Raw genomic sequence first — 13,400 nt, 5'->3', positions numbered from 1 at the left:
TCTCGTTTTTACAATAATTACTTTATATTCGTTAGATGTCAATAAATTCCCTTGCACAAGGCCGATCTGCTACGATTGTTTTCTCCACAGTAAAAATAAATTTGTTTTATGACATTGATGGGATGAGAAAAGCTACACATTTGCGTTCGCAATATTTACATTTTTTGTGAAAATGACCGGCAACGTTTTGTTTTTTTTTTGCATACACCGAATATTGATAGAAAATGCAGTTTATTCACCTTACTCGCGCCCAAGCACATGTCCACGACCCCAGGCGTGCCGGAAACTAAATCCGTTGCCTTGTGGTTGCTGTTGCGCATTAACTGGCCGCTGTCCAACCGGAGGAACTCCAAAACCATGCACACCTCCACTAACGTCCGGAATGAATCGTTTTCTGTAAATTACCGTATGTTTCAGTTTCTATATTGTTTCTAACTCTGTAAGTACTTACATGAAAGCGGGCGTTTCAAGTAGACTGGGACCACCCAGTTCCTGTGGGTAAATGAACTTGAGAAAATAGTACGCATGTCCTACCAGAATTCCGACAATAGAGAAAATGCTTCTGCGAATCCCAAAGAATAAGAATTTAAGCTACAATCATCAAAGTACATCAAATGACAGACTTACCCTGACGAAAGGATTAAATTCATTCCTAGTAGAACCCATGGAAGATACATGGCTTTAAAGCGAGTGCCAAACCAAAAATTGACAATCACATCCTTGTTCAGTTTGCACCACACATAAAGAACGGACAGAACCATAGGGTCCATGAGGATCTGAAGGAGAGAAAGATGTTAAACATAAAAACTATTTGAGCCCAACATTACTCATTACTCACCGGCAGATCCACAAGTAACCCGATAATGACGCACAGTATCCAGTTGAAGCACAGTAGATAGAAATAGTCGCCAGGTTTCTGCTTAAAGTGATCCGTCTCTAACCGAAGTGAGTAGTTGTACAGGAAGAAACAGTTCAACATGAAATGGAACCCGGTGGCTGGGTTGAGTGGGTAGAAGAAAACAGCCGTCATCGGTCGCCATAACTAAAGGATGAGAAGACAGAATGAGGTTCGAGTAAAATGCTAACCGAGTTCCAAGTAATGCCGATCTTACCTGAAGTTGTCTGAAAAGGGGATATTGCTGAAGGACCAGATATTGCGGTGGCAGGATTCCGAAACGAGCCAACAAACTAATTCCAACGGTTGCTGATAGCCAGATGCGAGTGAAAATCGGAACCTGCTTGTACCATGTTTGAATATCGCTCATCTTGCCGGTAATTTTAGTCTAACTTTTAACCAACGGTACGGTGTCTCCAACGGTATACGTTTGCGTATGTAATTTCACAATATTCGAAGTGTTTTCATGCGTTTTTCACAATTTTTAAGCAATGTAATTCGAAAATTTTGCGAGGTTTATTTTGATTTTGGAAATAATACGTGTACGACAATGATACGCAAGAGTGTGAAGCAGAATTCCGATGACAGTCAGTAAAATTGCAACAGGGACGAATTTGATAGTACTAGAATATGCTGTCAGATCAGAAAAGTGCGTACACTGAGAAAAAACAATTATTTTTTTCGTCTGAAACAAAGATCGTGGTAAAAACTACTATATTAGAGTAAATTAAAAAGACTGTACCAGTGAATTTTGGTAGACAATATATCATGCTTGACCTGAGTATGATTCCTGTCATTTTTACCATGTTTATTCCGGCATAGAAACATGGTATTTGTTACTATTTCATGGTGGTATATTTTATTATGCCTCCATTTTCGTCCATAAACATGGTTATTTTGAAAATTGTTAACTGGTGAAAATTACTAATGGTGTTTACTATGTTATAGTAATATTATAGTATTTACGATATTTTTTAATTAAATTTAAAACATTTTGTCGTGTTCTTTTATTAATTCACACTTAATGAATTTATAATGATCATATTTTCCTTTTAATTATGCTCCACAAAATTATCGATCAACCTATTTGTAGCACTCGGTGGAAGCAGATATCGCGTCACTAACTAGTTCATGAAGTTCTGTCAGTTGATTTCTAGCGGATGGAAAATGAAATTATTAAAAATATCGGATTATATTTTTAGTGTCATACCTTATTCCTGTAATACTTACCATTGCGGATCTGAAACGTGCTCATTAACTATTATATCCATCTTTTGTTTATTTGTTTATTTTGTTTAATACATCAACAGGCATATCAAAGCCCCAATGATGCTAGCCTAAAAACTAATCTTATTTCTAATACTCAAGTCGCACATAAAAACAATAATCATACAATAACTATAAACAAAGAATAAAACGGTCAAGTGTTGTTAACGAAATTATTAAACAATCTGGAGAAACGTACACGCAGAGTATGTTGAGAAACGTTGAAATCAAATGCTGAAGCTACCTGGTTGAAAATTCGTTGCAGACCAGTGATGGCTTCATACATACTATAATTTGTGCGTCGGAATGGCAACCGGAACATATTGTTGTTACGTAGTGCTCGAGGTGCGACGTTTATGTTGAAATGGTCCAAAATAGCTGGGTCATCTATACGGCCTTGCAGAGTGTCAGCGATGAACAAAGCTCTTGCGGTATTCCTTCGAACATGTAGGGGCTCTAGTTGAATCAGCTGACATCGGTTTTCATAGCTAGGTAGTCGGACAGGATCTCTCCACGGTAATCTACGGAGCGCGAAACGTAAAAAGCGTCGCTGCACACTTTCAATTCGTTCAACGCCATTATTATAGTTCGGGCTCCACACTTCAGGGTAATATTCTAGAATTGACCGGGATAAAGAGCAGTGCAGCGATTTGAGACAATAAACATCCGTAAAGTTTTTGGCTATCCTGAATATGCATCCCAGTGCTCGAGACGCTTTACCTACTGCATAGGATACGTGTTGTTTAAACGTAAGTTGAGAATCCAGAATCACTCCCAGATCCTTCACGTGACTGACACGTTCGATTTCTGTCTCTAGTAGACGGTAGTTAAAATAAATCGAATCCTTCTTCCGTGAAAAAGATATTACCGAGCACTTCTTCGGGTTTACATACATGCGGTTCGTATTGCACCAATCAGCAAGGACTTGAAGCTGCTGTTGGAGAACTCTGCAATCTTCAATTGAACGAATTAGGCGAAAAATCTTGAGGTCATCTGCGAACGATAATCGTGGAGTCTTCAAAATTAGATGTACATCATTGAAGTATATCAGAAACATCAACGGTCCCAAGTGGCTTCCTTGAGGTATTCCAGATGTAGAAGAGAATGCAGGGGCCTGGCATTCTCCGATGACAACCGCTATCTCTCGGTCAGTGAGATAGGATCGAAACCATTGCAAAATACTACCATTAATTCCAAATCTCTCCATTTTTGCTATTGAGATATCGTGGTTTATCTTGTCAAAAGCGGCAGATAAGTCGGTGTAAACAACGTCGGTGTAAACAACGTCGGTTTGAGCGCGATGTTCCATACTCTCTGTTATGAAGGATGTTAAACATAATAGGTTAGACGTAGTTGACCGTCCAGACGTGAAGCCGTGTTGATCGTCACTTAGGTACTGCTTACAGTGAGCCTGAAGAGGTTCCATAATCACAAGCTCGAACAACTTCGAGACAGCACTCAATGAAGTTATTCCACGGTAGTTATTATATAGTCTCGCTTATTTCCCTTTTTATGTACTGGGAACATGTTCGCTGATTTCCAGCAAGATGGAAAAATACCTCTGTCAATAGATGTTCGAAAGATGTGAAGAAGCGGATTAACCAAAACTTCAATGTGCCTTATCAGAAAAGCGGAGGGGAACCCGTCGGGTCCCGGATTGAAGGATGACTTAAGTCGAGAGGAAGCTCTGGTAATCATCGTTGCGTTGACATCGATAGCACTCAGAGTTTGACCCACAAGTGGAGCTCTGCTAGCAGCGAGTTCGATTTGCTCAATAGTTAATTCCTCATCTGTGTTTTCCGAAAAAAGTGCACATGTATCTCGTGATGTGGAAGCTGTGTTACCATTGAAAGTCATAGACGACGGCAGTCCAGATTCCTTGCGCTGCTCGTTTACATATTTCCAGAAACGTTTAGGATGCGACTTGAGATTACGCTGAATATTTTGCTGATATCGATAGAAACAGTTTTGACTGGCTCGTTTGTACGCATGGTTGAGACTGACGTAATAGTCTCTGAGTGATATTGTACGATACTTGGTAAACCTCCGCAGGGCAGCTCTCTTAATAGACTTCAACCGTCGCAATGTACTCGTTTGCCATGGAGGGCCGGTTTATCGATGGTGAACTTTCTTCTGAACGTACCTGTCAATAACGTACGCCAGAACGTTGGAAAAAGTTTGGACTGCGGATTCGACATCTTCGAGGTCCAAAATATTTTCCCAATCGATGGTGGAAAAAAGGTCTGCGATACTGCGATGGTCGGCTTTACGGAAATCGTAGGTGACAGAATGTGGTGCAATATCGAAATCATGCACCACAGTGGTATCAATCGTAGCGATCAATAGAGGATGATGCATCACTGGTTTTACTAGAGGAGAGGGCGCCATCACTATTGATGTGGCGGAAACCTGATCGCTGGCAAAACAAAGATCGAGATGGCGGCTATTTTCATTGGCAATAGAATTGATTGGTAGTAACGTGGCTGAGCTGTAGCTGTCAAGTAGCCTCACTGCAGCTGGGTGGAGTACGGAATGGTCCGAATCCGGATAAAGGAATCCGTTGCGCGAAGACTTCCATGAAATGGTAGGAAGATTAAAATCTCCTAGTACCATGATCTCATCAACTGCGTTCGCGTCTTCGAGGATAGTAAAAAGTGAGCTGCAGTGTGCATCAACATATTCGATATCATGAGCGCGGTCGGGTGGAACATACAACGCACACAAGTATAAGTTACGGTCGCCAAGCTCGATAATCGTCCAAACCTGCTCTAGGCAAGCCCAAGAAATTTTCTCGACAGTTTTTGCCTTCAAACTGGTATTAACCGCTATTAATACGCCGCCTCCGGTGAATTTTCGGCTATTGCTAGGGCTCCGGTCGCAACGAAACACTTCGTATCCAGTACCGAACACCAGACTGGAAAGCGTGTCATCGTTCAACCACGTTTCGACGAAGACAATGATGTCAAAATTCTTATCGGATATTGCAAGGCGGTATTGCTCGACGATTGAGTTGATACCGCCAACATTTTGGTGGTATAACAGCAGCTTATCCCGTCGTTGACCAAGGCTTGAAATCGAAGAGCTTTGAGGCAAGGAAGAGCTCACAGATGCATTGTACTTGCCTGAGGTAGGTTTACGGAAGACCCCTCGTCCCAACTCCACCACAGGACCGGGACGGCTGCTGGTCGCTGGCAGGAATGGCTCGACTGTGATGGGGGGACTAAGGGACTAACCCACTTCATTCAGCTTTGTTCCATTTAAATATCGACATCCGTTTGTTTATACACGCGGAGAGTTTTTTTCACAGCATAGTTAGCATTAGGAATTGAACCATGTCCATAGTAATTTCAAAAAAAAACGTGGTCGGTTGAAAGACACTGGTAAATCCTTTCATTATTACTATGTTCGTGGTAAAGCTAATAAAATTTAGCAGAGCTATAGAAATTCGAGCCGAAAAGCACAGTAAGATTAAAAAGTTTAGTAGTTATTTTAACCATGAAATAAAGATTAACTCAAACACGCAAAAAAGTAAAAACTACCATGCATATTTCTCCAATCCACATGGTAGTTTCAAGCAAACACTGGTAAATTTAAAGTGACTTATGGTAAATTTTACTATTCCTTTAAAATAGTGTTTTCTACCATGACTGCATACCCAAATAGAAATGTACAGTATCAATACAATGATTTTCACTGTGACAGTACAGTAATTTTAATTTACAATTAAGTTTTAGTGTTATGCTGCAATACAAAAACAATAATCTTTAACATTTTTACAGTAAATATCAGTGTAAAATAGACTTTTTCAGTGAAAAAGGGGGTGGTTATGTATCTTAACATTAAAAAGATCAATTTTTCTCCATACATTTTTTCTCGAAAACAGTAAAATTTAACGTGAATGCTTGTATCAGTTTTTTGCTGAACAGTGAAATTTATTGTTATATGAAATTTTATTGTAAATCTACTGTGAGAACTGGGCATCGAACAATACTGAAACAGTAATAACTATAATATTTATTGTTTTATGATTGTTTGTAGGGTGAATGCTATTGTGAAATTCTATCCGGGTAGTTAGTTACCATGTCCTTCTTCTCAGTGTACCATAACTATGTAAGTTAGAAAGTACCACGTCGTTACTTCCAGTGTATAGCATATTTGGTTTGCATGTCGGCTATACTGCCAGCATTCTTATCAGTCAGTGTGTCAGTCTAACATTGTTTTATGCTGTTTTCGGTTTTAGAATCGAGTCGCCCTAGGTTCGCTCTAATGTTTACAGTTTCCATACAAAAGTGACAGCTCCGAGCGAACCTAGAGCAACTCTGCTCTAAAAACGAAATCAGCATTAGTTATGTATTATGTAAATTTTGTTGTGATTTCGTAGTGCTCATATTGTACATAGCATCAGGCAACGTAAAACTATTTCCTTTGGAATGTATCGTACGTTTTTGAAACATTTTATCTCACCTGGTAGTCACCCAAAGAAACGATCAATTTTCACCGCGTCTGTCTTGCGTAACCTTGTTCCTGTAGAATTGTCCTACATTGCGTACGATACAGTTAAAAGCGAATCGAATGGGGCTCCTGTACTGATTCTACACGGACTGTTTGGTTCCAAGTTCAACTGGAACAGTCTGTCCAAAGCATTCCACCAGAAGACCAAACCCACTAGAAAGGTAAAAACTTCGTAATATTTTGTTCCAGTATTAACTAGAAAATTGAATTCGCTCATAGATCTATTCAGTAGACGCACGAAACCATGGAGACAGCCCGCATACAGCTGTGCACTCCTACGAACACATGGTCGCCGATATGGTAGCACTCTACAAAAAACTCAACATCGAGAAAGCATCGATAATTGGCCACAGCATGGGAGGACGAGCCACCATGCTCATGGCTTTAAAATACGTAATTCCTCGTCATCTGCACTTTTTCATTTTAACTTAACTTTCGTATTTCAGCCCCATTTGATTGACCGAGCCATAATCGTGGATATATCCCCCACAACTGGTCTCGGAACCAGTAACACCGACATCCCACTATTTCTGCAGTCGATGAAACACATTCAAATTCCTGCCAACAATACGATTCATCAAGCGCGTAAAATAGCCGATCAGCAGTTGGCTAAAATCATTGACGTCAAGTCGTTGCGAGATTTTCTCATCACGAATCTAATCAAATCGGAGGAAGATGGTTCCTTTCGGTGGAGAATCAATCTAGATACACTGGAACGTGACTACGAGTCAGGTGTAGCAACCTTTCCCGATGTAGGGGAGCTACGCTTCGAGGGACCGACGCTGTTTATCGCTGGTGGACGATCGGATTATATAAAGTGCGGTGAATGGTTGGAATAACAATCCGAACTGTAAAGTTAACAGCTTTTTATTTTCAGTAAATCTGATATTCCCGTTATAAAGAAGCTTTTCCCGAATTCGGAAATTAAGGTGATCGAAGGAGCGGGACATTGGGTGCACAGTGAAAAATCGACTGAATTCGCTGGATTGGTTTTGAACTTTCTGAATGAAGAATCTCCGTAGTAAACGGAATGTGATAGGCAGTTACTAGTCAAGACTTGTAGTTGCTTTGTGAACTTTTTGAAACGTGGAGAACAGTATAATAAAAAAAAACCGGATGCCCAATATAATAGTGTTTAGAAAACTGCAGTGGTGCAAAATTGACCATTTTTTCCCGAAGAAAATATTTTAGTGGGCTGTTAAAATAACAGGCAGTTAGGTAACAGTTTTTCTTGTTATCCTTTTGATTTTTTAACTGTCTGTTAGCTACAACAACCGTCTTTCGATCGACGCAGGAATATCAATGGAAAGTAATGTGATAAATCCGTAATAATCGAAAGCGAAAGTAAACAGAGAGCAGCATTCATTGCTTCTTATACCCTGCTTTAAATCCGTCAGATTTAAATTTATCAATTATTCAAAAAGAAGCCATAGCAAAATGAAATAAATTATTTCTTTGAATAGAATCTTTCTTTCACTCGTTACATCAATTATGATGATGATCTACTCAGACACTTTTAACATAAAATCTCACGGCATTTCGGCTGCTTTGTCTACAATATAAATCTTCTTATTAATTATCTACAAGTTTTACTTTGTATTTTTTTTTCCTTTTTTGACTTTTATTTAAATTATATTAAAATAAAAACAAAAAAGTAAGAAAAAAAAGATCTTTCGATTATACACCATTTCAAACATGTGTTTGTTTCTTAATCTTGTGTTGTTTTGTTTTACCTTATGCCTAAATTTAATTACAAATTCATCTGGATTTTAGTTTTTTTTTCTTGTTTTTAGCTCTTTTTTATATAAATAATTTATCTAAAAACACTTTAAATAAAGTCTCTGCCTTTTACTCTCATTTGCTCTTGATTTTGTTTGCTTTATTTCGAAACGTTGTTAATTTTCAGAACGTTCAGTGTCTAAATTTCTCTCACCATTGACATGAAAATAAGAAAAATATCCTATATTTACAAAAATTTACAACCACAAACACACCCAAACACTCATTATTTCCATCGTCGGAGACTATACAAAGCTGAAAGATTCCAGACGGTTTTTTAGTTCCTTACAACGCGGTTCCTCCTTTTTATGGTTTCGTCCAACATCTACGCTTTACAATAAAACTTTTTATACAATTTGCCTTGAATGCCTTTGCATCTTCTTCCTTTGTTCGCGATATTCGTAGTCTCTCGAATAGTATGAATTCTTTCACACACCTCGTTCGTCAATTTTTAATCCATTTTTCCAATAAATTAAATACTCTCACATTCCTCGCGCAGAACTGGTGACCATGACTGAATACCTAGATCCGTTTTTTGTGTATTGTTCCACTACTTCAACTTATCTCAAATTAGTTAAATATCTCATAAAACATCTTTTTGTTTCTTCTCTGGGCAGTACAGTATTTTGCCTACCCAGACTCCGACTCAATATTGTTTCGCCCTATTTCGATAACGTGAATTAGATGGCGCACGTTTGGACGTCACTGCCAACACAATAAAGCAGTAACACCTCGATTAAGTCTCTATTATATCCCAGACACAAAACATTTCCTTTGTTCTTCGATTTATCACCATACTAAATTTTGCCTACATGTTAATATCTTTTTCTCTGCGATTTTGACTCCGTAATGTGTAAAAGTTGACTCTTTTTTTTTGACGTTCTTACATTTATTTCACAGTTCTTTTCCATTGTTTTTATGTTTAATATATATTAGAGTTAAATATACTGGTATCGAAAAAAGTTTTCTGTTTCTTCTTTTTTTGTAGTATTTTATAATTTTTTGGATAATTAAAACAAATACATTGTTTGATCTCTACATCTACGGTGGATTGATAGCTGGAGGAAAGGAAAACGGACATGAGGAGTTCGAACAAACAGTAATCACACAATAAGTTTGCGAGAAACAATACTACGCGGAAGTGCTACAGAAACGTCTCAATACAGATCGGGTCCTCGTCTGTGATGACCCGGTGGGACCTAAAGGATATCGATTACACATTCATAGGGCCTTTTATATCATATTGTCGGCTTTTGCTTCTTTTGTATTATGGCCTTGGGTTTCAATCTTCAATAAAGGATTTGCCTGTCTGTTAGATGAGGGAAAAACCTTGGACTTACTCATTGGTATTTACCACCATTCATGCCCGCGCCACTGCGCGTGTCCTTTCTTCGCCATTATACCTTGGATAGGACGTTTAATCATAGTCCATATCGCTGCCGTCACTATCTTCCTCCTCGGAGCTGGAAATTTTCCGTCGCTTTTTACGTGCACTTCGCGATGGCAGAGTTTTTCGGGTAACTGTGGACGCATTCGCCGTGGCCGACCGTGACGATGATTTTGGCGTTCGACTGATGTGCGGTATACTACTGCCGCTGGAGGCAGTGTTATGTACATTGTTGGCCACATGGCCACCGTTCCCCGTGTCGTTGCTGGCCGGGATACTGTTGGCGCCGGGTTCATCCGCTGCGCCAGGTTGCTTCACGGGGGTAGTTGTGGTTGAGTTAGGTTCCGAACCCTTCGCCGGTAATCGATCATCATCATCCAGCAAGTCGGGATCGTCCGGATCGAGCCGTAGCATTAGTTGCTTGAACTGGGAAGAGAGAAAAGTTACGAAATATGATTCAATTTATATGGTTCACATACTATTCACGCAAAATTTTCGGGAATATTTTAATGAAAGATAAAATGTTTGATGAAATTTTAAACAATTTTCTGAAAGCCAATGATGTGCTATTTTTTACGTTGCGGCATGAGTTGAGGTTGCATGTGGGGATGAATATACTTACATCCAAGTACCGCTGCACCAGCTCGATCCTGCTCTTCTCCTCGTGGACATCTTCTTCGGAACGTTTCTCTTGGAGCAAAACGATCGTAGCTTTCGGATCGAACATTGAGTTTGATCTTCGTTGCATTGTTTTGTCGTAGATTTTACCCGTTTCCGACGGAGAGTATCGAGATATTTTACTAAAATGTAGCAAAACGATAAAACTAGATTCATCGACTACACAACACCACACGCTAGAAACTCACCAATCAGTGATACCGTAAATGTCCTTTAAATGCTGCTTGAGTATTAACAGAAGCATACATCCTTGTGCTGAGGTGATACAGTTCTGTAGATCAGTTGTGTCCTCCGGTAGTCGACCGAGTATTACATCCTGATCGTCATCGTCGTCATCTTCCAGGGGATTTGGTTCTGTTTCGTTATGTAGAACAAACAAAAAGGTCAAACCATGGGGAATCTGATCAAGCATGGGAAATATTTACTCTGATCGGGATTGTTTTCCGCGCCAGGCGGAGGTTTGAGTCCTTCCCGGAACGTGGCCAGCAGGTTAGTACCGGTAACGGAGATTAGCACATCAATATGATGGATTATATACAATGGCTCGTCCTGCACCACATACGGAAAGTACGCTAGATTGTCCGCCAAGTAGAGCATCTGCTTCAGCGAAATTTTACCATCATCGAATTGTTTCGTGATGGACTGAACTAACGCCCGCCTTTGGGGTTTGGTATTACGTAGCAACGTGTACAAGAAACCGTTCATCGCACTCGGTGGCTCCTGGGGGTCTTTGATTCTGAAAAAAAAACATAAATTGAATTAATATTTAGTACATCTCTCTACGGTAAAATTAGATTTACCTATAACCTCTAACTATACTATTGTCGTCATGCGTCTGTAGCAAGACTTGCAGTTCATACGAGTACTGCATACCGGCGTGAGATTTCATATTTACAAATCCTGGATACTGCTTGTCGATCTCCTGGAGATGACGATCTGCACTATGTGCAACCTACGAATTAAGGGGGAAAATACCGATTTATGGCATTCACCAAATAAAAAACCAACACCATACCTCTTTCTCCGGGTCCGTACTTAGACATATTAGATAAGGAACTATTTGTACTGGATGTACCAGACCTTGCCGCAGCACAATCTCGACCACTCGCATCGCCCACATCCGCACGCCGGTATCACGATGCAAAAAACTCCGCAGAATTTCCTTAAGATAGATTTGAATCACCCTACTCGCCATACCTGATGATACGTCCCCCATTTCCTTCAAGTCTTCCGTTTGCGATTGCTTCGCCCCTGTGGTGAAACGATACAATTTTAATATAGATAAGCCTCACACGAATGCTGTCCCACTTACATTCTTTGTCATTCCTAACCATTTTATTCTCTTCTTCCGTCAGATACATGAGAATATTTTTCAGTACGTTAATTTTCATATCTGTTAGCACCTCTTGCTGCGTTAGTAGATAGTTATAGTAATCTCGCAGCTCCGTTTTGGTCAGATATTCGTAGTTCTTCACACAAAAGTTACCCATCGATAGAAGAGTCTCTTTGCAGATTTCACTATGACTACATGATAGAAAAAACGCCAGCGTATTGTAAACCTCTTCGCAGATACTGGCCGGCAGGGCTCCTAGGGAGAACGATATTAGATGCACAGACGTGCACAAAGGTAACCACAACGATAAATACCTTGCGCATCTTCAGCACCACCGTACACATCCGGTTGTTTGAAATCGAAATACCGCATAATCAAGCCCACTGTGTAGATGCTTCGTCGGAACTGTGGCCTGTACAACATTTCAATTGGTATCGATGGGTCACTAATTAATTTTTCCTTGCTGGATACTAAGCCCTTATAATAAAACCTAAAATATTTCCAATACGTTTAAATTAGCTGTTCTATGAAACCCCAATAACGTTTAACATACTTGGAGAAACAGTCCCGTATTAAGGTATAGTTCTTGGTAATTCTATTTACAACCGCCGACAGACAGGAGACACAACTAAGCACTACTGCCTGGCTTTGTGTTACCACCAGCATCATCAGATGCGACTCCAGATCAGCAAGGAAAATTTCGCTGGGATGCTCCATCAGAGGAACCACCTGTTGAAGAGAAAAACATTCCCGATAAGCAACCACCCCTCCTTTCAATTAACTACACGTTATCCCACCTGCTCCAAAATTTCCGCCACGCTGCTGATAAATTTGTAGTTAATGGCATTCTGGCAGCGTATGTTGAGATACGGTTCCAGCGTCATCGCATGATTCACCAGTAGCTGCGGTTGTATTTTGGCGAAAAGATGCAACGCGGTAATACAACCGACCAGCTTCTTGTTCTCGGAGCTCTCCAGTTTCATCGTCGCATCCACCAGACCGTCGACGATCTGCTGGCAGGCTTTGATCAGTGTTTTCGGGATTTCCTTTTTCGCTTTGGCATCCTCCTTGCTCTCTTTTGGTTCGAATATCTGTGAGTTAAAATATTGATTTGTATAATGAATTAAAAACGTGAGGAATAAAGTTCAATTAAATTCTATCCTTATTTCAATTATCGGCAATTTTAACATATTTCTTCTTTTCCTTTTCAATGTAAAATAAGGTGTCCATATAAGGTCACAATGTTGCCACTCGCTCAAACGTCATAAAAGTTTCTGGAGTTCTGGCATACAGATCTCTGTCAGAATGTATTTCGTGAGAATTCGATTACCGAGCACTTCTTCGGATCTACACGCGCGACCCTTGCTACACCACAATCAGCGAAGGTTTGAAGCTGTTTTGGAATAATATTTTGAGATAATCTGCGAAGGACCGGTCTTCAGCACTAAATACTCATCATTCAAGTAAAGGAAAAACATTAATGGTTACAAGTAGCTCCCCTGGGCTATTCCTGGCGAGTAAATGTAGGTGCCTAGTAATTTTCAATGACA

The 13,400-nt window shown here is 39.9% G+C and overlaps 3 protein-coding genes across 7 annotated transcripts in view; 1 reads left to right on the top strand and 2 right to left on the bottom strand.

Annotated features, from left to right (window-relative positions):
- Positions 1-2: 2 nt before the first annotated feature.
- Positions 3-1,460, bottom strand: LOC131684051 (derlin-1). Its single transcript, XM_058966575.1, has 5 exons — positions 1,113-1,460; positions 839-1,042; positions 628-776; positions 452-562; positions 3-394 (listed from the first exon to the last, which is right to left on the bottom strand). The coding sequence occupies exons 1-5, from the start codon at positions 1,263-1,265 to the stop codon at positions 241-243; spliced, it is 771 nt and encodes a 256-aa protein (XP_058822558.1). The 5' UTR covers positions 1,266-1,460; the 3' UTR covers positions 3-240.
- A 4,967-nt stretch (positions 1,461-6,427) lies between these two features.
- On the top strand, positions 6,428-8,138 carry LOC131684049 (protein ABHD11-like). The gene is made up of 4 exons (XM_058966573.1): positions 6,428-6,834; positions 6,893-7,066; positions 7,120-7,490; positions 7,551-8,138. Exons 1-4 carry the CDS (start codon positions 6,592-6,594, stop codon positions 7,693-7,695), a joined length of 933 nt encoding a protein of 310 aa, XP_058822556.1. The 5' UTR covers positions 6,428-6,591; the 3' UTR covers positions 7,696-8,138.
- A 470-nt stretch (positions 8,139-8,608) lies between these two features.
- Positions 8,609-13,400, bottom strand: part of LOC131684048 (nipped-B protein) — a 42,507-nt gene continuing 37,715 nt past the window's right edge. For all 5 annotated transcript variants that reach the window (XM_058966572.1, XM_058966568.1, XM_058966567.1 and 2 more), the window contains 10 exons: positions 12,648-12,941; positions 12,404-12,579; positions 12,165-12,340; positions 11,830-12,105; positions 11,533-11,768; positions 11,318-11,469; positions 10,943-11,253; positions 10,706-10,871; positions 10,462-10,639; positions 8,609-10,265 (listed from right to left, as the gene is read on the bottom strand). In XM_058966572.1, coding sequence (XP_058822555.1) covers positions 9,870-10,265; positions 10,462-10,639; positions 10,706-10,871; positions 10,943-11,253; positions 11,318-11,469; positions 11,533-11,768; positions 11,830-12,105; positions 12,165-12,340; positions 12,404-12,579; positions 12,648-12,941 — 2,361 coding nt within the window. In that variant the 3' untranslated portion in view covers positions 8,609-9,869. The remainder of the gene's footprint in view (positions 10,266-10,461; positions 10,640-10,705; positions 10,872-10,942; positions 11,254-11,317; positions 11,470-11,532; positions 11,769-11,829; positions 12,106-12,164; positions 12,341-12,403; positions 12,580-12,647; positions 12,942-13,400) is intronic.

This window comes from Topomyia yanbarensis, chromosome 2 (assembly GCF_030247195.1).
Source record: "Topomyia yanbarensis strain Yona2022 chromosome 2, ASM3024719v1, whole genome shotgun sequence".
NCBI classification, from domain to species: domain Eukaryota; kingdom Metazoa; phylum Arthropoda; class Insecta; order Diptera; family Culicidae; genus Topomyia; species Topomyia yanbarensis.
The sequence above is the reverse complement of the archived record's forward strand: the minus strand, read 5'-3'. Positions and strand labels throughout refer to the sequence as shown.

What these genes read in the sequence shown, in the direction of transcription:
- LOC131684051 (XM_058966575.1), bottom strand. Translation starts at nt 1,265, where the DNA reads ATGAGCGATATTCAAACATGGTACAAGCAGGTTCCGATTTTCACTCGC. An exon ending in CCCTTTTCAGACAACTTCAG is followed by an intron (nt 1,043 to 1,112) that starts GTAAGATCGGCA and finishes CTCATCCTTTAG; the next exon opens with TTATGGCGACCGATGACGGC. An exon ending in GGTTACTTGTGGATCTGCCG is followed by an intron (nt 777 to 838) that starts GTGAGTAATGAG and finishes TCTCTCCTTCAG; the next exon opens with ATCCTCATGGACCCTATGGT.
- LOC131684049 (XM_058966573.1), top strand. Translation starts at nt 6,592, where the DNA reads ATGTATCGTACGTTTTTGAAACATTTTATCTCACCTGGTAGTCACCCA. An exon ending in TGCTCATGGCTTTAAAATAC is followed by an intron (nt 7,067 to 7,119) that starts GTAATTCCTCGT and finishes TTCGTATTTCAG; the next exon opens with CCCCATTTGATTGACCGAGC. An exon ending in GGACGATCGGATTATATAAA is followed by an intron (nt 7,491 to 7,550) that starts GTGCGGTGAATG and finishes TTTTATTTTCAG; the next exon opens with TAAATCTGATATTCCCGTTA.